The 22,173-nt window shown below is 38.8% G+C and overlaps 1 protein-coding gene across 1 annotated transcript in view; it reads right to left on the reverse strand.

The window, feature by feature from the left end:
* Positions 1 to 22,173, reverse strand: part of ITGA1 (integrin subunit alpha 1) — a 142,339-nt gene that overhangs the window by 55,303 nt on the left and 64,863 nt on the right. The window contains exons 7-9 of the mRNA XM_047092774.1: positions 12,546 to 12,694; positions 9,078 to 9,228; positions 790 to 955 (exon numbers count right to left, since the gene is read on the reverse strand). Of these exons, the coding sequence (XP_046948730.1) occupies positions 790 to 955; positions 9,078 to 9,228; positions 12,546 to 12,694 (466 nt within the window). The remainder of the gene's footprint in view (positions 1 to 789; positions 956 to 9,077; positions 9,229 to 12,545; positions 12,695 to 22,173) is intronic.

The raw sequence follows: 22,173 nt of genomic DNA on the forward strand, positions 1-22,173 counted from the left end.
GGTTTCTCATCCTAGGTTGAGGGAAAGACGCATGTTCTCTTAGTCTCCAGTTAACAGAGAATATGAAGGAGGAGGCTTTTTTCAGTTTGCCTGGCATAACAATTCCAAAAACTTTTTTTTTCTTTTTTTTTGGTCAGGCAAGGGCCAGTTCCAAAAGAATTTGATACTTGACCTCTTCCACCTAAGGCAGGGGAAGGAATGCCATGATTTATTTTCTTCAGTAGCCAATCGCCATTGCAACATCCAAGAAAAGAAATCCACAAAAAAGTAATATGACTTAGACAAATGTAGTGAACCAATGTTTTACTGCCATGGGAGTTAAGGCAGAGTTCCATAAAGACCTTTAAAATGGGCAAGTAGCAAAATGGGAGAAAATAAATGAACAATGAAGTTATTGCAAATAAGGACAGTTCTATAGAAGCCCAAAATAAAAAAAACAAATTAAAAAAGAAAACTTGAGCTAGCTCCTCCATTTTCTAAACCCATGTCACAGAAAAGGACTAAAACACATGGGCACATTTTTGTTCTTGTGAGTCTACACTGATCATTGCCTTCTTTCAGCCCTCACATTAGCCCTGCCATGTCCTTACAAAGAGAGATGCCAACAGACACAGGGCTATGTGAGACAGCCATCTTGGTGACAGATTTACAGAAAAGGGCATTGTTCCATGCTGGTTATTGTACACAGTAAAAAATGCATTAGCCGTGTAGAAGAAATAAACACCAAAAGGCCATTACATTAAATTGAATTGTAGAGAAAATATGCGGGAGTATGAGAAATAGTCATACCTTCCAGGGCGAATATTCTTTCTCCGAGAGCTTCAACAATAGTGACTAGAGCTAGTTCATCAGAGACATTGAAGAAATGCTTTTCAGTGGGTTCGCTTGCAATTGATTTTATTTCTTCCACAAACTTTTCAGTGCTTAAATTTCCTCTGTTATAGCTCCCAAGAATCTAAGACATGACAAAAATGGCAAGGTTATATTTTAAATTCTGTATATTAATTAAGGATCTCAAGCGTTTTGTCAACAAACAAGAGAGTGTATAGTACTTTAATATAATGAAATTTTATGTACTTCCACATTCTTGGAAGAATAATTTTCAAATGTGAGATTTCGTAAAATTAACTGTTACATACTGTAATTGGTAGAGAAAACTACAAAGGACAATCTTGTATGTTTCTTCTCTTGCATTACTGTGTGCCTGTTTATGAACAGCTATATCTTTAAAGTCTGACAGTTCAACAGTAATGTTATAGTTTCTGAATGTCTCTGGTATTATTCCAGCCTATGCCACCACCATTTGCTGGTAAAAGCAGTTAGCAAGTGAGTTACTTCATCTTGAGTAGGCAGTTCTTCCTGATACTCTTACCAAGAGCCAGTCCCACACATATATTTTGAAAACAGATATTGAACTAAATAGAAATCTTACTTGGCAATTTCTGTTTAAAACCAAATTCTCAAGACACGGACATCTTGTTTATATATATATGTGTATATATATATATATATATATATATATATATATATATATATACATATACACACACACACACACACACACACACACACACAGAAGAGAGAGAGGCAAGAATTATCTGTTATAGTTAACTGTAATTATTTAAATGTCTTAGCAGGTTTTCTCAAACATCTATTTTATTTTTTAGAGTAAGTTTTATTGAGATATAATTCATATACAGTAAAACTCACCCTTTTTAGATACACAATTCTGAGTTTTGACAAGTCCACACAGTTGGGTTACTACCACTTCAAAATTTAGAACTTTTCTATCAGTGTTCCTCTTGCCCCCTGTGGTTAATCCCTTCCTCCGCCTGACCCTTGCAACCAATGATATATTTTCTGTCCTTAAGGCTTTGCTTTTTCCAGAATGTCATATTTAAGAAGTCATATATATAGCATGTAGCCTTTTGTGTCTGACTTCTTTCACTTTGCATAATGCTTTTGAGTCATTCATGTTGCCCCATGAATCAGAAGTTCAGTTTTTTTTTAATTGCACCCAAACTGGAAACAACTCAAATGTCCATAAACAATAAAGTATAGAACAAATCATGGTATATTAAAACAATGTATTATAGAACATGAACCACTGATACACAAATATCATGGGTAATCATTATGTTGAGTGAAAAGCTAAACACAAAAGAGTACATACTGTATGATTTCATTTACATAAATAGAACAGGCAACTTAAGTGATGGTGATATAAGTCACAACATGGTTACTATAGAAGTGGGTATTAAACATGATAGGAAGTATAGGGAACTCTCTAAGGGTGATGGAAATGTTATATATCTTGATCGAGGTGTCAGTTACATGGGTGTATGTGACAATCTAAAGTCATCAAATTGTTCACTTTGTACATAATTTTCACATTGAAATCTTGTATTTCACTGTATGTAATTACTACTTTTAAAAAAACCGAATGAACTATAATGACATGAAATAATATGGATTAATTAATTAATTTAATTAATTAATTTTGAGAGTCAGAGTGCAAGCAGGGGAGGGTCAGACAGAGAGGAAGACACAGAATCTGAAGCAGGCTTCAAGCTCTGAGCTGTCAGCCCAGAGCCCAACGTAGGGCCTGAATCCATGAACTGTGAGACCATGATCTGAGCTGAAGTCAGATTATTAACTGAATGAGCCACCCAGGAGCCCCTTTTTTATTTTAGAGAGAACAAGAGAATGGAGAGGAGCAGAGGGAGAGAAAGAGAGAGAAAGAGAGAGAGAAAGAGAGTGAGAGAGCGAGAATGTCAAGCAGGTCCATGCCCCAACTCAGGACTCCATCCCACGGCCCTGGGATCATGATTTGAGCCAAAATCAAGAGTCAGACACTCAACCGACTGAGCCACTCAGGCACCTCAATCTGGATGAATCTTAACAACATTAAATTTTAAAAGTTTCAAAATACTATATGCAGCATGACACCTTTTTATAGAGTTAAAAAAAGGAACACTTCTACATATGTATAGATACCAAAAGATTAGAAAAGGAGAGAAATAGATGAGCATAGATTTGGGCCTATGGTTACCAGGTGGAGGGCACCCAGGTGGTGAATGTGGTCAGGCCCATAGATGTTTATAGTGCATACTTACAATAAGTATGCAGGTACAATAATAAACACAAAAACCTATAAAGTGGCCCATGCTTCCACAAATGATGAGGTTTCCTGAACAAAGGATCATGATTAATTCAATTCTATGCTAGTGGAATCTAAAAAATGAAGATAAGATTCTGAGCTCTGTACTATTGCTTGATTTTTAGAATATCCTGCTCCTTGGGGACCAGAAGTAATGATGAAGATACCAGAATTTTCTAACTTCACATTAGATTTTTAAATCATAGACATAGATTTGTCTGGTATCATTAAACTGAGCCCATGGTGCCTTCAAAGTTCTGTTGGAAAACAGATATGCAATAGTCCCCAAGCACAGTTCAGCGTTGCGTACTGGGCAGATCATAGACACGTGGGTGGGCAGGCATAGGTGGAGACGTCAGTCTCGGTCTCCACTGGGTCTTCTGGCCACAGACCCCTGTCCCTCTCCTCTGAACACCCGGCTGCCCAAAATCTCCTTTGGCTGCCTGTTCTAGGCATCTGCGTGTATTTTTTTTTTAAATGTGAGATTCAAAATGGTAGATTTAAAAACTGATATTTTGGGGGCACCTGGGTGGCTCAGTCGGTTAAGCGTCGACTTTGGCTCAGGTCATGATCTCACAGTCTGTGAGTTCGAGCCCTGCATGGGGCTCTGTGCTGACAGCTCAGAGCCTGGAGCCTGCTTCTGATTCTGTGTCTCCTTCTCTCTGCCCCTCCTCCACTCATGCGCGCGCGCGCGTGCGCGCGCGCTCTGTCAAAAATAAATAAACTTAAAAAAAAACTGATATTTTTATTAAGGGTACAGCTTTTCACTTGTAGTTAGAAAAGAGCTAAAATTACTGTTTTTAAGTGTTGCTATTTATGATCTACTTGTTTATTAGCATCATAAAACGAATGAGGGTTTAGATTAATAAATGAATCATTAAAATGTTAACGGTAGGAATGCAGTTGTGTGACAGCTAGTCAGACAGGCCATGCAGCAGTTCTAGAATTTTCCCTCCTAGTGAGAGGCACTGGGAGATTCATTCTTGACCCCTTCCTCCTGCTTGAGTCACACCCCCGCCCCTTTCCCACAGCATCCCCAGGAAGGGTTCTGAGGAGTTCGCATTTGTACACGCAGGTCTTCATCCACTTCCTTGTTCCTTCCTTAGGCTCTGTGTTCGTCTGTAAAATGTGTGGGTGAGGCATAAAGCCCTCATGTCTGTGAAGAACTTTGTGCTGCTTTGAAGACGTGTGCAATTTAGGAATACTAGAGCTGGCTCTAAGGAAATCAGCAGACTAGTTGGGTAGCTTTGATTTTTGAACTTAACTCTTTACTACTTGTCAAGATTTCGGTAGGAAGGGCACTAAGAGGAGTTTGCAAAATTGTACCCAAACACAAAAATCCAGTACCTGTCTACTTGGCTGAAAAGCAAATGCAAACAACAGAAATAGTTTAAATCTGTGCTTTTCCCCACTTTAGCTACTTGATGGGGGAAGAGAATTAGTGGAAATGAATGTTGAGAACTGTCCAGATAGGGAGAGAAAACCCAAGGCCCACTTACTCTTATTACATTGAAGAAATTCTAAGATGCCTTTCTTAAAGCTGAGTATTTCCCCACAGCTAGATGGGCATGCCCCAGAGAAGGCATGGCAAAGGCAGAGAGTGTCCAGCCTCCAGAGTGTCCATCATAACCGTGTGTCAGTTTCAGGGTCACTGGAGTTTGGCTCAACACCTCACTCTACACCTGCTATTCTTCTCTGGACACACTGTTGGGTTTCTTCTTTGTCAGCAGTTTTGCTACACACGTATTTCTTTTAGATTCATACAAATCCTACATCACATGAAGAACCCTGAGTCCCCAATGTTTTACCTAATTTATCCTGTAAGTCATATGACATCCTTGGCAGAAAAGTCACCATCTTTCCTCCTTAATTCCTGTTGAACATATTGTAGATTCACTTTTGCATTGATGTGTTCACTTCCATTTCACTTATAAAGTGATACAGTTGAAAATACATATAAAAATTATAAAGACGTTTGGACCATGCATGGTTCGAGGTTTGACCTTGCATGGTTGAGGTTCATAGTTGGAATGTAAATGTCAGACATTTAGTGCTCTATGTGACAGAGACAACTGGATAAAGTTCAGTGAGGAAAATGCCCAACTGACATACTTAAAGAATAAAAATAAAACAGATTCAACATGAGAATATATATTTAGAAGAAAGTGTAAAACAAAAAAATTCCCAGGAATTATTGTGACTTGCATCCAGTTTGAACTATTTGTATTACAGAATAAAAATAAAAATAGAAGTGTGTTTTGATCCTTCACCCAAGGATCTGGTAGCTTGTAGAAACATTATTTTCTATGAATGAGAAGAAATACAAAATAACACTTATAAATTACTTCTGTTTCACTTTATACAAATATGTCAAGCCCAGGCATTTGGTATTCTGCTAATATTTACCTGAAGTAGACATCCAGAATTGAACCTCCCTTGAGGCAGATGTGTCAAATGTAAAGTGTACAATTCATTTACATGTACTGTAGTGCCTTTTGTGTGCAAATGAATGGAATGCTAAGATACTTTCTAACTTCTCTGATTTTCATTTGAATGCTGTAGATAATACACATTTCACAGCCATTATAATCCCAGCCATTATCATCCAGGATTAGAATATGAATGTAAAGCGGGTTCCTGCTACCAGTGTCTAATATCCACAAGTGACAGAATACAAACCTTGGAACAGAATACTCACACCAGCTCAGGACCCTCACCAAATCTAAGAGTTTAATGGGACATGTTTGCTGTTTTATCATAGAGTGCTTAAATTTTCTTTTTAAAAAAATTTTTAATGTTTATTTATTTTTGAGAGAGAGACAGAGAGAGGGCATGTAGGGGAGGGGCAGAGAGAGAGGGAGACACAGAATTCGAAGCAGGGCCCAGGCTCTGAGCTGTCAGCACAGAGCCTGATGCGGGGCTCGAACTCATGAACTGGGAGATCACGGCCTGAGCTGAAGTTGGCTGCTTAACTGACTGAGTCACCCAGGCGCCCCTAGAGTGCTTAAATTTTCAATGGTCAATTATTTTGGGGTCATTGTCTCCCATAAAACATGTCTGTGGTGTTCAAGATCAAATGGAGGGTAAAAAAAAATGGAGTAGGAGAAACAGTCCAGGTGACAACAGTGGCAGACCCTCAACTATATTTGACCATGTGAAGCATGAATGCAGCTGTAGAAATGCCCAAGAATGCACAAGAAGAGGAAGTAAAATAACTGTCTTATTTCCTAGTTCAGCACAAACTAAAAAATACAAGGTTCACTGGGGACAAGAAATATGAATTGGGAAAATAACAATTCTTGAAGTGAAATTTTCTCATACATTATTTATAACATTTTGAAGAGCAATTTGATAATAATTCATTGATTAAAACAGGAAAGGAACTCATGATTTTATTATTCTCCTGGAAGATTAATGCAATTATGGGTAATATCTTATTCTCACTTACTGTAAATAAAAGAGATTTTGTGAAAACCAATTTAGGCTAAGCAGTTAGAGTTCTGAGATGTTTGTTTCCTGCCTTAATTTAAAAAAAAAAAAACAATTTATATTAAGAAGACTCCTTAAAGGGCACATGCTATTGAATCAAGAGTGAACGATTAGAAAGGAAGGCTGGACACAGTCGTTAGTTAAGGTTCAGAAGCTGAGAATAGGGTTGACAGTGCATGGGGGAATCTCTGAAGGCTTCTGTGCAAGAGGGCAACACAGTTTATCTATAAAATTCCTTCTAGTTCTAAAGCACTATAATTTTATTACTTCATGGTTGTAAACTGCTTGAGTTAAAGATCCTTAAGAAAAATAATATTTATTGGTTGCCTAGCCTGCCATTGTGCTAGATGGTTTCACAGTCATTATCTCACTGGTTCTTTATCTGAAAGAGAGAGAAACAATATTACCCTACTTTATAGATAAAGAAGCTGAAGCTCAGAGTATTAAGTGACTTATTCACTCTCACAAAGGCAGAATTTGAACAAAGGTCTTTCTGGCTCCAAAATATACTGTCCTCTATCCCTCCCCCCCCACCCACCTTTCTTAGACTTACTTCTGGAAAATGTCCATGGGTCTTTTGTTGCTTAAAGTTATCACATTATGGGACATGCTTAGCATTTCTGTGCTGGGTCCTTTTGCTCTGGTACAAAAAGCAGGAGGTGGAGAGAACCATGGTGCTCTTTGGAAGTTAGAGGAAGTGAGTGAAAACAGGTTAGGATAGTCCTGTAGCACCTTCCAGAGACCCGAGGCAGAAGAAAGAAAGATTGGGGCATGGGGAAGAACAGCCCAGGGCAGTGTGGTACATGTGGTCAGTCAAGGGGGATGTGGAGACCTGGCCATGTGACCTACAGTCATGCGGACTGCTATCCCTTGGTTTTCTCATTCATAAAATGGGGAAAATAAAGGTTGCCCTCCTCTCTCTGGGGTGCCATGAAGGGCAAAGAAAGGTATCTAGGACACAGAAAAAAAAAAACACTGTAGATTATAGAGTGCTATATGAGTGACAATTTAAATTATTTTCCATGTTTGAAATGTAGAAGTTTTATTTCTCTTTTTCTGAATGTCCCTCTCCATGGGGTCGCACCATGAAAATTGAGTTATCTTAGTTCATGGAACTATTAGAAGTTGATTTAGAAAAAAATCACTAATAAGAGCTATAAAGCACTCTGACACACTCTCTCTCTCTCTCTCTCTCTCTCCCTCTCCCCTTCTTGTTTTTTATATTTGAAAGACACTTGTTATTAATAATGGATTGCTGTTGTATTAATCCAGATTTGCTCACAAAGAGCTAAAGTACTTTATATGTAATATCTTCTACATCATCATGAGCAGGCTAGGCTTTTCCTTGGAACTAAAGGAAATTTCTTCTTCTGTAATCCTTTTTCTCTTCTTGCCCAGCTTAAATGCAATTATAGGAAAACATTTTATAGCTGCTGGCTGCTTCACTTTGGCTGCACAGTGAGGGGTTATGAAATGGGATGAAATGGCTCTGCACAGAGTGCATAAGTAATAAGTCAGTCTCCTGATCCCTCCTCATTCCACCAGTAATGCCAAGAAAGTGGCTTGTGCAGAGGAATAACTGTAACTACAAAACCACATAAGAAAGTCTTGCTGGGACGCCTGGGTGGCTCAGTTGGTTAAGTGGCCGACTTTGGCTCAGGTCATGATCTCATGGTCTGTGAGTTCAAGCCCTGCGTTGGGCTCTGTGCTGACAGCTCAGAGCCTGGAGCCTGCTTTGGATTCTGTGTCTCCCACTTTCTTGCCCCTCCCCTGCTCATGCTCTGTCTCTCTCTCTCAAACTTTTAGCAGATTATTAGGAGCTTTGTCCTGATTTTCCACCTTCCCAAATCGTGGGAAGAATTATTAATTAGCAGGCACTGTATTTCTTACCTAGCACATCTTCAGTTCCCTCCTTTCCTACCTCCCTTCCTTTTTCTTTCCACCCTTCCATCTCCTCCTTCCCTTCCTCTTTCCTGCCCTTCCTCCATTCCTCTCTCCATCCGCCCCGCCCCCCACAGTTCCTCTTCCTACCTTCTTCTCCTTTTCTTCTCTTCTTTTTCCTTCCCTATTTCTGTCTCTTTCTTTCTCTTGCCCTCTCTTCCTGGGGACACAAAGGGAGCAAAAACCCTATCTTGCCTCCACAGAGTTTACTTTCAAGTGGAGAACTTTTCCTTTCTCAACCTTGTCTGTGTCACTTTCATAACATAACCACGATGGGTATATATCTATATATATCTATATATATATCCATATATATGTATATACATATGTGTGTGCATATACATATACACACACACACACCACACACACACACCACACACACACACCACACACACACACACACACACACACACACACACACACACACATACACACCCCTCTTGTCTTCACAACAGAATATGAAAGCCATTTCTAGCCCTGTACTTACAGCTATGGAAAATCGCTGAATGTTTTCATCCTCACAGTCTTGGATGACCTTATTCAGTCGATGGTTATCATGGGACTCCCCATCAGTCACAATTACCATAACTTTTTTAACTCCCCTTCGGGCACCCCGGGCTTCAGTGAAAGCCTCCTTCCTGAAGAAATCAAAGAGAAAAGAGAAGCAAATAAAACACCACCCCAAGGTTAGGCAAAGTGATAAACAAAAGAAAAACAGTGACAACTGTAGCTAGACTAGTGCTGTCCTTCCAAGATCAACACTGACACCCATTGTTCAAGCTGGGAGGCATGATGATCATTATTTGCAATAGTTTTAGATTTATTCCAGATGATGGAGAGGTCACCATTTTGCTGATCATCACATATCCCATATACAAAGGGCAGCAGTATTTCATTCTTTGGAAACTTGTCAGGGAAGGTGTCACTGGAGCACACATCAGATCTAGAGAAGGTCAGATCTCAAATACTCTCTCAGCCACTCCTTTCTCTATAAACACTCCTCTTTTCTTCTGCTTTTGGCAGAAACTTTTGCTCTGTCCTCACTTCCCCCACATCTACTCTGACATTTATAGAACAGTATGGAAATCCTCTGAGCTGAGGAGGGGAGCTGGGGGAAAACAGGAGTATGGGAGAAAATCAGACATGGTCATAAAAGACTGCAGACAGTTGTGGTCTGACTCAGTGATAAAGCAGGGCTATGGAGGACAAAAGGGGCTGGAGTAGCTATGAAAAATTTGGTCTGAACTAGGTTTTAGGACACAGGCTGCTGGGGATGGGGTGGGAGAAGGTGGCACGGAGAGAAAGGGAAATGCTATGCCCTAACTGCAAAGAAAGGAGTTTATATTTAATTCAAAAATCATTTATGGAAAGAGCTGAAAGAGAAGGGAACTTAAATTCTTGTTTGTTTTGTGCTTCTCCACAGGCGCGCACACACACACACACACACACACACACACAGAGGCACACTTTCCCTGTATTATTTTCTTTTACTCAACTCACTTCCCTCTCTTGAGTCAAGTAAGTTTATTTGGAATGAAACAATGAAAGGGTTTCATATAATATTTTTTTTTATTTTGGTATAAAATGCAGCAATTGTTGTACTGAATGCTCCTTTTAAATATTTTAGCTTGGTCGTGAGGGCAAATACCTGCAGTTTGGAATATGCCAAAAACATTTCTCTTAAACCAACCTTCCAAATGGTTTGCACAATACACATTAGTTGTACCTTAGGTACACAGTAAATGCACAATAGTAGGTATCTTGTGAGCAGGAGAGAAAATCCCAGTGATGTGGGCAAAGGGATTTTTATCTGTGATTATTTCTCTTTAAAAAGACTGAAGGCAAATATGAGAAGATATTAACAACTGTTGATTTGTTTGGTGAGTACATAGGATTTTGTTGTTTGCTTTCTTTTACATTTTTGATTTTTCTTAAAAATTTCAAAATAAAGGAGAAGCTATTAAAAAAAACAACAACTGATCACTAAGGAACTGCATATTTCTGCCCTCTACACTAAACAGGTAGATGTCCAACTTCTTTATATGTACAAAGGTGAAAACAGATGTTAAAGACTAGTCTTTAAATGAAGTTCAGACATGGATATCACATATGATTCAACCCTTTTTGTGGTCTTAATTCTCTAGAGGATCACCAAAACTTCCTACTTCTTACAAAGATACAGGTCATTACTGAATGAACCTCAGCTGATGGAGATAATTAAAAGACATTTCTTAAAGAAAATCTGCTAGATCTAAACAAGGGTTGGTTTTATATAATGTAAAACTAGCCACTGGCAGAACTCTTGAGTAGACTCTTTCTGTTTCAAATATCTTCAGCAAATTGCCCTTGACCCCCAAATACTACCATCCAATGAAAATAGAAGTAAAGGATTCTAAAAAATTAAAAATATTGTTTGCAATTGGCCCTGCTAGAAAGGAATAAACAGCAATTAAAAATGTGCTTCAATGTGAAAAAAGAATGTACAAGGATACTGAGTAATACCGCTATGGAGTTTTATTTATATACAAAACTCATTAAACTGTGTGCCCTACAGCTAGACCCTTTGTGAAACATGTAGGCAAAAACCATATAGGGTTATGGTATTTAGAGTGGTATTTACACAGGAGCAAAGCAGCCAGAATATTTCTTCAGTTAGTTTTCAAAGATGAATATTCATTCTTAAGTGGTTGCCTTTAGAAAATACACAGCTCCCTACAGACTCAGAGCTTTCAAAGAACACTTTGATTTACTTTGAATGTGCAGTCACATTTAGTCAATTATTTAAGAAGGTGCATTCAGCACACCTCAACATGTGCACTCTCTGTGCATGCAAATTGGTGATCTGAAAGGCAGGTAAATGTAAAATTACCCCATCTGTTTGTGGTTATTTTCTCTTGAGTCCCATATAACTAGAACCACATGCTTCTCTAACACTTAGGGGCCTAATGCTGCACATAAAATCTCAGTTCTTCAGAATATCCATATTAACTATTTTAACCCCCTTAAAATACTGATCTTAGCAGACAAGTGAAGTGAGAGAATGGGTAATTAGTTCTTTAAAATCAGATGAGGGTCCAGAAGTTGAAGACACATAACAGAAGGACCCTTAGTATTAGTCACATTACTTATTAGATCTCCTGTGATTTTGGTATTGTTTAGTTTTTGATCAGAACCTTACTAGCTTTAAAGGCAACTCATGAATAAAACAGCAAAAGATGGGAGTTGCATGCAATTGGGAACGATATAGAAAATAAAATGTTCTACATTGTGATCAAAGGACAGTTCTGTAGCTTCTCATAGAATGAAGTTCAACCACAGAGTGGATTATGTGCTCTCTGTGGAGGTGCAGGAGGAAGGAAGAGATATGATTTAGAGGAAATTTGGAGAACAGAAGAAAGAAAGAGTGCACAAATGATGAAGTTCTTTCCACTTCTTTCAGTCTTTGCACTGAAAATGATTTCAAAGACAGCGCTATTGAATTTGGCTTCTTAAAAACTCTTACTTGAGAGCTTCAATAACCCTAAATTAGGTACTGTAAAATTATGGACATACTAGGATATAAATACATATTGAGTAGAAGTGGATGAATATTAATCCTCTTTTTTAAAAAATGGGGTTCCTAGAATCTGTAAACAAAGAACAAAGGGAAAATATATTCACTAATATTTTGTCTTAGCACCCAAGAACATGATGCATTAGACTACAGTAGTTTTTATGACTGATTTTCCATGACTTAAACCTTTAGAATAACAGGAAAGACAAGAAGGGCAGGGAGACTATGTCATAGAAAAACTTGATCCTATAACTATTAGCTAACTGGTGGAATCCAGTTTTTTAAAAAGATGACTTTAAATATTGCCAAGATAAATGCTCAATCAACACTCAAAAGGGCTTGATTGTGAACAGTTGGTCATGTGTAGTTTTTTTACCTTGGTCTATTTTTTAATCCACATACCTGGCTGTGTCTATCCCGAGGGCTGTCATAGTCTGGCGGCCACCTCTCTGGATTATTTTATTTGCTGCAACAAGTACCTCTTCCGTTGATGAGTACTTATTGAGGTTGAACTCATGGGTTACATTTTCTCCATACTGTACAATTCCAACCTGAAATACCAAGCCATTGTGAGTTAACCATCTAGAAATATGCCATTTCAATTTTCTTTAAACATGTAGATCAGATGTCATACATTTTTGTCTTTTAGATAGTTCAAAAATTCATCAGTATACAAATCCTTCCGACAGAAATAACCACTGCCACTTGTGGATATTCGTAGCCCAAGGAACAAGAATGAAAGTACTGTTGTTAAACTTCTTAAACAATTGGTTTATCTCTGCAATAGTTTCTACTGAATGACTCTGGCAAGCCTTGAGGGGTAGAAGATACAATGCACTGACATGCTCTCTGCCTTCATGGAGCTTCTAAATGAGAGAGAGAGAGAGAGAGAGAGAGAGAGAGAGAGAGAGAGAGAGAGGAAATCAGAGAGAGAGAGAGAATCAGAGAGAGAGAGAGAGATTCAACACACAATCATTCCAATGCATGTTCAATTGCAAACTATGGAGAGAGGGCTGAAATGGAAAAGCTGTTTAGCAAGCAAACCTAGGGCCCTACTTCAAAATGGGGGGTTAGGGAAGGCCTCTTAGAAGTGATATTCAAATCGATACTGAAAGGTGCAAGGAGGGTGGAGACCTGTCCTGGATGGAGACAGAGTGAGAGGATGGATCCACACAAGGGCAATTGGTATGTGAAGAAGCTGAGATGAGAAAAAAGTAGGGATGTCCTGAGAACAGAAAGAAAGTCAGTAAGCCTGGACTAGACTGTGAGGGGAAGTGAAACCAGATGAGGCTGGATGAGTAGTAAGTGGGGCATGTATCTGGGGAGGGCACACATGTGCTTCAGGTTTTATCTAGCTCAGGCATAGCTTCCATTTCTCTCACACCAGCCCTTCTCCCCACCACCCCTTTTCTTGTTCAGTCTTCCCTTCTTTCTACCTTCCTCCTTTCGTTCCCTCCTTTGCACAGATAGGATAACGTGGGCAGCTAACTGCAGAGCCATCATGGAGCAAAATGATACATAGGGTAAAGTGACACCAGATTGGATTTCCCTTGCTCTGTATTCCTCCCCTCTCCCTTACAGATGCCCATTTTTCTTATCCTTTTTCTATACCTTCTTTTAAATATTGATGTGAACCAACAGATCGATCTACATCAAGAATTGTGAGTGAAGATAACTTTTTGTTTAATTTCCCACCCCAAAATGAGAAATTCAGAAATTCTACACCCAAATGAATGTCTTTTTAATGTAGAAATTCTGGGCACTTCATTTCTTGGGTCCTGGGGAAGCAATTTGAGACAAGGCTGCCTTCTTATTAAGGCAATTGCCTAGTTTGCTCAGTGGTAAAGTTGCCTCTAGTGCTTTTTTCATACCCATCCTATTTCCAATTCTGATCTTACTTCCAAGTGGCATGAAGGTTCAGCATCTACCTTCCAGCCTCCCTTGAGGATGTTACAGTTGTCAGAAATCTTTAATTACATGTCTGACTCATAGATACATTTCCACAGCTGGGTCTTCTTTGAAACCAGAAGCATACTCTGGCATTTGCAGAAACCAACAAGACTACCTTCTAATTTAAAATAATCTTTATCATCTTTGAGCCACCTTCTAGAGTACACTAGACGTCTTGAAGCAATTACACCATTATGCTTAAATAAGAATAGTATCCTATATTTGTAATGCCTTTTGAAAAGCTTTCCCCTAATTTATTCAGATTATAATAACATTAATTGGCATCACATTTTATAAATGAGAAATTTAAGTTTAAAATATTCCTCACAGTGAAAGGGCAGAAAAGAGTCTAGTCTAAGATGTGAATCTTTTATCCCAGGGCTTTTTCCATCAGTCTACTTCCTCTCTACAGAAATACACCTCCCTGAACTCCCTGCATTCTGTGTCGCCTCATCCTACTAGTTTCTGCTAAATGCTGCTGCCATTGATGAATTGTTACTTGATGAATTCAATGAGCTATCTAGCTAATTGAGATCTACTGGAGAATATAATACAAGTAAAGCAAACAAACAAGCATCATATTTTAAAAATAGAAACAGAACACATTAATCATTCCTTAGAGTTGTTTAGTTGGGTATAGGATAAATAAGAAAAAGACAGCATACGTAAGTGTAAGATAAGGTATATAATAAGCTGACTGAACATGCAATCCCTCAATCTATGTCCAGGATAGCCCTGCTCTTCTATGAATATATCTTTCACTGAATATCTGTCACCATCCGTCCCAAAGCCGTGTGCTCTTATAATTGGAATAAAGATGACCAAAAGTCCTTTTGGAAATATAAGCAGGCTACAACCAACTAATTATGCTAAATAAATAAATAAATAAATAAATAAATAAATAAATGGATGAGGATACACTCAAAATCCAATTCAGGTTATTTCCTTGAATCATAATTAAGTGTTATGGATAGTTATCTATTACTCTCCACACAGATTTAAAATTATTCTCCCAATGACCCTCATAGATTTTAATTAGTAATCTAGGGAGACACTGTATAATTATTAAGGGAAACCATGAAGGTTCAACATTGTCTTTGTGTATAGAAATGTTCAGTATAAATAAAAGTAAAATGATTTTGCAACTTAGATAAACATTATGCTTATTTTTTGGTACCAAGGTGAATAAATGCTGCTGTGGAAGTTAATTGCTCATCTATTCAGGACATCTTACAGAGTTTCTTTGTTTTTATTTCCCTTTGTTTTTGTTTGATCAGGCAGGAGGCTAAAGAACTTTCAAAACTGTCATTCCTGTCATTATTCTTGGACATTTTACTACTTGAGTGAATCTACTGAACACTGTAGTCTCTCATTTGGATAAAATCTTGAACAATCTAGTCTTATTTCTTTGACTTCCTCATCTTTAGTAATCTTTTCCTCTACATCACCTATGTCATCCACTCTCAAGGTCTTATCCTTGACCTTGTCAACTGGAAAAACTGCAGCACCTCAATCTCAATTTCAAGTGTTTTACCATTAACTTGAGCTCATTTATGTCTGTCACCAATTCCTTCACCATATCAAGACTTGCAATTAATTCAGAGATCCTACTTTTTTTTTTTTTTGTCCCTAGCTTAGATTCCATGGTCCATCACCACAATCATTTACTTGCAAACTTTAACTCCTTTAACCTTTTTTCCCCTCCATTAACTCACATGGCTAACCTCCAACTCTGGTTAAGTCCAAATATCTCCTTTACTTTCTGTGCTTCTGTGACTTCAAATGTTTCTACACAAAAATCACACAAATTGTAGACTGGTCTCACTTTAAAGTTATGGCCATGAATCTCAAATGTGGTTGCACATAACACTGCTCGACAGTCCTACTCCTTTGTACTAATGAGCGTATTTTGCTCCCATTTATTGAGTGCAATCAAATTCTGGTCATAAACTATTAACTCTTCAGGAAAAAGACAGTATCACATTGATACATGGGGAGGAGTTCACACGAGAAGAGGAAGAATTTATGCCAATTAAACAAGGCTGCTTTGTGCCATAATATTTGACATTTCAAAATACTTTACATATTTTATAAAACCTACTATGGACTATTGGATTATCTGGACACCAGGAACAGCAGAAAAATTTTAGCCTCTTGGTAAGTCAGAAATCAGTGCTTTATACCTTCTCTCTCTCTCTCTCTCACTGTCTGTCTTTCTCTACCTACTTAACATATATCTCACTTCTATAAGTTTATTCTTTAGATAACTTGTAACTGTCAGTTGCCTCACCCTTTCTTTATACTTTGCTTCTAACACTCCACATGAGTCTCTTCAGATGACCGTCTGCCCTTGGATTACTAGATCTGCTTTGTTCCAAAGGTTCAAAGAGCGAGGAGTGCCTGGAAATTTTTTCCTTTATCGCCTTTTGCCAAGCTCCACAGGCAATGCCTGAGTACAGACAGTGAAAGACCAGCCCCTTGACTCAGATTAGCTGAAGGCCTTGATTTCACCTGAAATCACACCCTTGGTTCTTCTCAGTTGTTACTCTGTTTTGCTCCCCCAAATCTCTTACTATTTTCTTTTAAAAGCACTCCCTTAGTAAATCACTGTCACTTGGCTCATTTTCTCAGGGTTTGCTTCTGGGAAACCAGACTTAAGGCAGCTATTATCTGTGTCTCTGCATTTCTTCCTTGGCTCAGGCCAGATCTCACTTCACTCAACCTGGACCGTGGCAATAGTTGGCCTTTCTGCTGTTGGTCTTCCTCCTATTTTCATTCTCCTCAGCTCCATCTCCTCAGCTCTTACATAAATAAATGTAAGGCTAACTGCCTTGAAATTCTGCTTACATAACATCCTTATTCACAAATCTCCACTAACTCTCCATTGCCTACATCAACGACTTTAAAATACACTCTACATGGAATTTTTATTCTACTTAAAATAGAAAACAGATAAAACTTGAAGCTGCTCCTTGGAAATACAAGACCTGTAAGGTAAACTTCAGTTTTCTTCCCCTGACCTGCAGTCACTCAACAGCCTTTCTAGTTCTCCCACGTCTTCAGGACTCCCCAGTATGAACCCTGTCCCTACCAAGTGCCTTTCCTCATCCCTCCAACAAAGCTAAGTTCTATCCATTCTGGAAGATCCAGTACAAAGAGTCACTTTCTCTGCAAAACTTTTCCCACCTAGTCGCCAGTCTAGCTTACTGATCTTCCCCTTCTCTAACCCCTGAAGCAAACTTGTCTGTTTTGCTCCTGGGAGTACTGTATTCTTCTGAACTTCTTTGTATGTATGCTTTATCTCCCAACTGCATTATATATAGGAGCAAGCAGGGCTAAGGAGCATGGACTATGTCATAGCTTTTGGTACTCTCTTATCCCATGCTGCTGTTTTGCTTTGCTTATGATTGACCCTCATACATTCTTACTAGATGACTGTAACATTTCACATTAAGACTGAGATAGCAGGGAAATAATGATAAGCAGAAAAAGAAAGACATAAAGATGTGTGGGAAATGAGAAGACTGGGGGCAGTGGAATCTCAAATCTCAGGGAAATGACGCTCAGTGTAGGTCCCTGGCTGATAGTGGGCTGCATATTTCCTTACGAATCAGACAGAATAAGGCCTGCTGTGTCTTTTCCAGAAAAGGGTGGCATTCGTTGATTTTCATCACAGGAAAATGGTCAAATCACAAAGCAAACACATGTAACACTTTGCTGAGTATTAACGGGACCCAGTTAATAAACCAGTTTTAGTCCCAGCTTAGGGTATAAGTTAAGGCAGGTAAAACAGATTTATACTTGATACTATATGCAACAGAATCAAATAAGGATGATAATGAAATAACAAGATAAAAAGTTAGCCAAGTGAGGCATACAGATTTTGAGGAGGCAGGAGGACAGAAGTACAAGTACATTTATTGTCTCACCGTGAAAGGGCTCATGGAGGGAGGAAGATGCAGTCCCCTTAGTAGGTACCCAGGTAAAGAACAGACGGTGGGTTTACAAATGTAGAACAGAGAAAGCAAAGCAGTCTTGAGCGGAGAATATGTCAAAAATTATAAGGAACTGAAATCATTCTAGGAACTGAGAAAAAGAAAAATGGCCAATAATCATCATATTTGACTTGAGGCAGCCAGTTGTGTTGGAATGATACAAAAACCAGAGCGTAGAAGTTAAGTAGAGACTGCTGAGGAGTAATGGAGATGGAAAGACTCTAGGCATGTTTGCTGAATGGAAATAAATAAGCAGAGATGGCAGCTAAAAGAAGCAACCAGCTAGATGTGGGCTTTCTTGAAGAGAAAATGGAAAAAGAGCAGCTTAGGGCATTAGTAAAACAGCATGGGAAGATAGGAACAAAATATTCTTATAAAGAGTAGAACAAGGAGAGCCTGGGTGGCTCAGTCATTTAAGCATCTGACTTGGGCTTAGGTCATGATCTCGTGGCTCCTGAGTTCGAGCCCCATGTCTGAGCCCCGCGTCGGGCACTGTGCTGACAGCTCAGAGCCTGGAGCCTGCTTCAGATTCTGTGTCTTCCTCTTTCTCCCCCTCCCCCACTTACGCGCGCACGCGTTCTCTCTCTCTCAAAAATAAACATTTAAAAAAAGAGAGTAGAACAAGTACAACAGTCACTTTTCAGAGACAACTGGAAAGGAAGCCTTTACTTCCTAGGGAGACACAGTTTGAACTTCCTGATTAAGTAGAACAAAAGATATAGGTATGTAATTAAATCTAAGACCAAAGAGAACTAAGATTCAGGCTATCACATAAATCAGGCACACAACTGATAGAGGATTCTGTTATATGAACCAGAGGTTTGTAACATTTATTCAAAACCACTTAAGCATGAGATTTACAATCCTTCTTCAGCTAGGCCATGAGCTAATATTCCCTGACCCCTTTTCTAGGGAGTACTAGCACCCTCTGTATGTTACTCGCTATGATTTTTAAAGAATTCCATGGTCAAGTAATCTTGAAAAACAATGGGTAACACAAAGTTAACATGTATCTTTACAGCACGGGGTCCCTTCTCTCTCTCTCTCTCTCTCTCTCTCGGTCTCTCCCTTTATCTCTTTGTCTGCCTCTCTTTCTCCTTCTGCTATTTATATTAAGTAAAAAAAAAAAAAATGCCACAAATTTCAAATGCAAAAGTCCAAGGCTTTCTCTTCTGTTCCCAGTTGCTCTACTCTGATTCATAAGCAAATTTTTTTGAAAATGCTCTGAGTCTTTAATATGAAAATATGCATTGTGAATCATGAATTGAAAGACCTGATATATTTTATTCCTATTTAAGGGAATATTTTGGGGGAAGAACATATTTAACACCTCAAGCAACATAATTTAGAAAACATTGCTTTACAACATTGAGCTACCTCCTCGTAAAGATCAAATAATTGTTCTGCCTCATTCACCTTTGTTATATTCATGATACACTATCATTATAGTACTCATCCAAATATAAGATTTTACCTCATTTCTAAGTTGGAAGTATTTTGGGCTCAGGGACAAAGTTACAGTTTTTTTTAATTGCCCATGACACCTAGCTTAATACTTAATCAAGAAGTCACTTCATATATATCTGCTGAATTACAATGAATTTATTACGTGGATGGTTTTCATTTCTTTTAGGGGGTAGAGAAGAAAGAGGAAGAAAGTAAATGTGAGAAATATAAATGAAATCACTGAAAGGAGGGCCTTCTGATTTTTTTTCATGAAATTCAAGTAACAACAGAATGACAAAGAAGTTTAAGAAAGAGAAGTATGTAAAATAGCTATTAAGTATATCGAGTCAAAGAGTTATGAAGAAGTGGAATTATTTCCTCATTTAGAATTATATTCTAATACCTTGTATTGTTAAGTTAAAGTTATAACAGCAGTTGCTAAATTTTAATTTCTTTTTTCAAATTTTTTAAATGTTTTATTTATTTTTGACAGAGAGACAGAACAAGAGCAGGGGAGGGGCAGAGAGAGAGGGAGACACAGGATCCGAAGCAGGCTCCAGGCTCTGAGCTGTCAGCACAGAGCCCGACACGGGGCTCGAACTCACAGACAGCGAGATCATGACCTAAACCGAAATCGGATGCTCAACCAACTGAGCCACCCAGGCGCCCTTTAAATTTTAATTTCTAAAACACAGACTAAGTTTCTGGGCTTTCCATTCAACAATTAACATTATCAACCCAGTGTCTTCTTTAGGGGAATAATGATAGGGTAAAACAATGAAGTGTTCTGTGGGAGATCCCCCATTGCTGAACATGAAAAGAGCTCAGTCTTTGTGTCCGGCAAATTTATATTTCCTTTAACCAAACTATGGTGCAAAGCCTGCCCCCTACCACATGCTTCTAATGTGATTAAGTTGGAGTAAGAATGCAGTAATAATACAGACTGTAATCCCAGTGAACTGTCAGCATGGGCCATTCTGAGGCTATGTTAGTGGAACCAGGCTTCACCGTTTGTCACTGTGAAGGGAGGCATAAGTGAGACTGGATCATAAGGAAATGAAATGAGTCCTCAGAAACATAAAGTTGATAGATGATAGATATAGGTCCTAGGAAAATGGTGTCTTAAGCTGCCTTCTTGGATGATGCTGTAATGCAATTGATCCAAGTTCAAAAATGCAAGGATAAGGGAGTACAAGTAAAGTTCTGAGAAGACTGTGGGAGCAATCAGGATGAGAGGTGAATGGGGCTGGGGCGGGAACACCCGCAAAGAAAAGTCTGGAACCTAACGAAAAGGGTGTCTGGGGGAGGTCCCCCACAAAGAACCACTTCTAGCTCAATGACTTCATGAAGTAGACTGAGAGAAAGAGGTCATTACAACAATGATTTTTAACACAAGGAGAAATGAAAAGTCCCAGCAATGAGATTTTTCCAACCCAAATGATCTACCTCCTATATGCTCAGCAACACATAAAACTCTAAACTGTATCCCATAAATAAAAGGATTAAGGCACAATGCTGTCAAAGTGGAATTCACAGTCTGCCAGGAGAGACGGACACAGAAGCAAAAGATAGTGCTACTGAGTGATGAGAGCTGTAAGTGAAGGGTGAGTAGAACTTATGCGGACAGAGGGGAGGGGATTGTTTGTGGGAAGAGGGGTGGAAAGATCATGGAACGTGACAGAGACAGTGACACTGGAACTAAGTCACCTAGCACCTAGGGCTTGGGGTAGAGAAGGGCACTCTGGGGAGGGGCTCCTGTGGACACTGGCGATGTGTTCAGGGAAAGCGAGGGGAGGAGTGGCTGCAGAGCCAGAAGAGAGGCAAGAAGGCACCAGGGAGGCAGGCGGCAGTGGGAATGAGTGGTGCCAGGTGACAGATGCTTTCCAATCCACTGGGGAGCTTGGATATTACTCAGCAGGCAAAGACAGGAGATTTTTACCCAGGGAAATGCTATGACCTGAATTTTACCTTGGAAAGATAGCTCAGGGATGGAGGTAGGGGAGAATGCAGATTGGGTGGCTAGTGACAGAGAAGATTCACCTTATTCACAGTACCGCTATCAGATACTATAGCCTGATTGACAAGGATTCAGCTGCAAGGTGCCTTCAGGCTTCTATTTAGACTTCAAAACAACGAATAAGGCTTCAGGGGAAATGGCCATAAAACGTGCAGTAAAAAGAAAGATAAATAATATTCCTAAAATTTAATTAATCTCTCTCTTTCATTTTGCCTGGTTTAATGCTATGCTGTGCTTTTGATAGCAACAATCTAGACATTGTTCCATTAGTATATTTCACTTTTATATCAAGCCTCACAATTTACTGGTTTTATTTAGGGTAATGCACTCGTATTTGGCATATTTATATCATTCTCATTTATTATTAAAAGCAGTGTTATGTTTAGGTATTGAGGATCGATAACACCTCCACAATGTTTATACCATCATATCTTTTATGGCAAGCTCAGAGTGTTTCAGGTTTGTTTTTATAGGTGGTTTTTTTTTTTAAAGGCAATTTTATAGCCTTTACTCTGTCTTGGGTAAAAAAAATTGGTTGACAAGAATTCCTTCACTATGTTTGCAAAAGTCTTAATTGGACCACACAGAAACCTGTACGAAACTTTGAGTAGCTATTTGGAGT

Source organism: Lynx rufus, unplaced genomic scaffold, assembly GCF_022079265.1.
Source record: "Lynx rufus isolate CCGP_SWC_20201006 ecotype Redwood Valley unplaced genomic scaffold, mLynRuf1.p SCAF_1, whole genome shotgun sequence".
Taxonomy (NCBI): domain Eukaryota; kingdom Metazoa; phylum Chordata; class Mammalia; order Carnivora; family Felidae; genus Lynx; species Lynx rufus.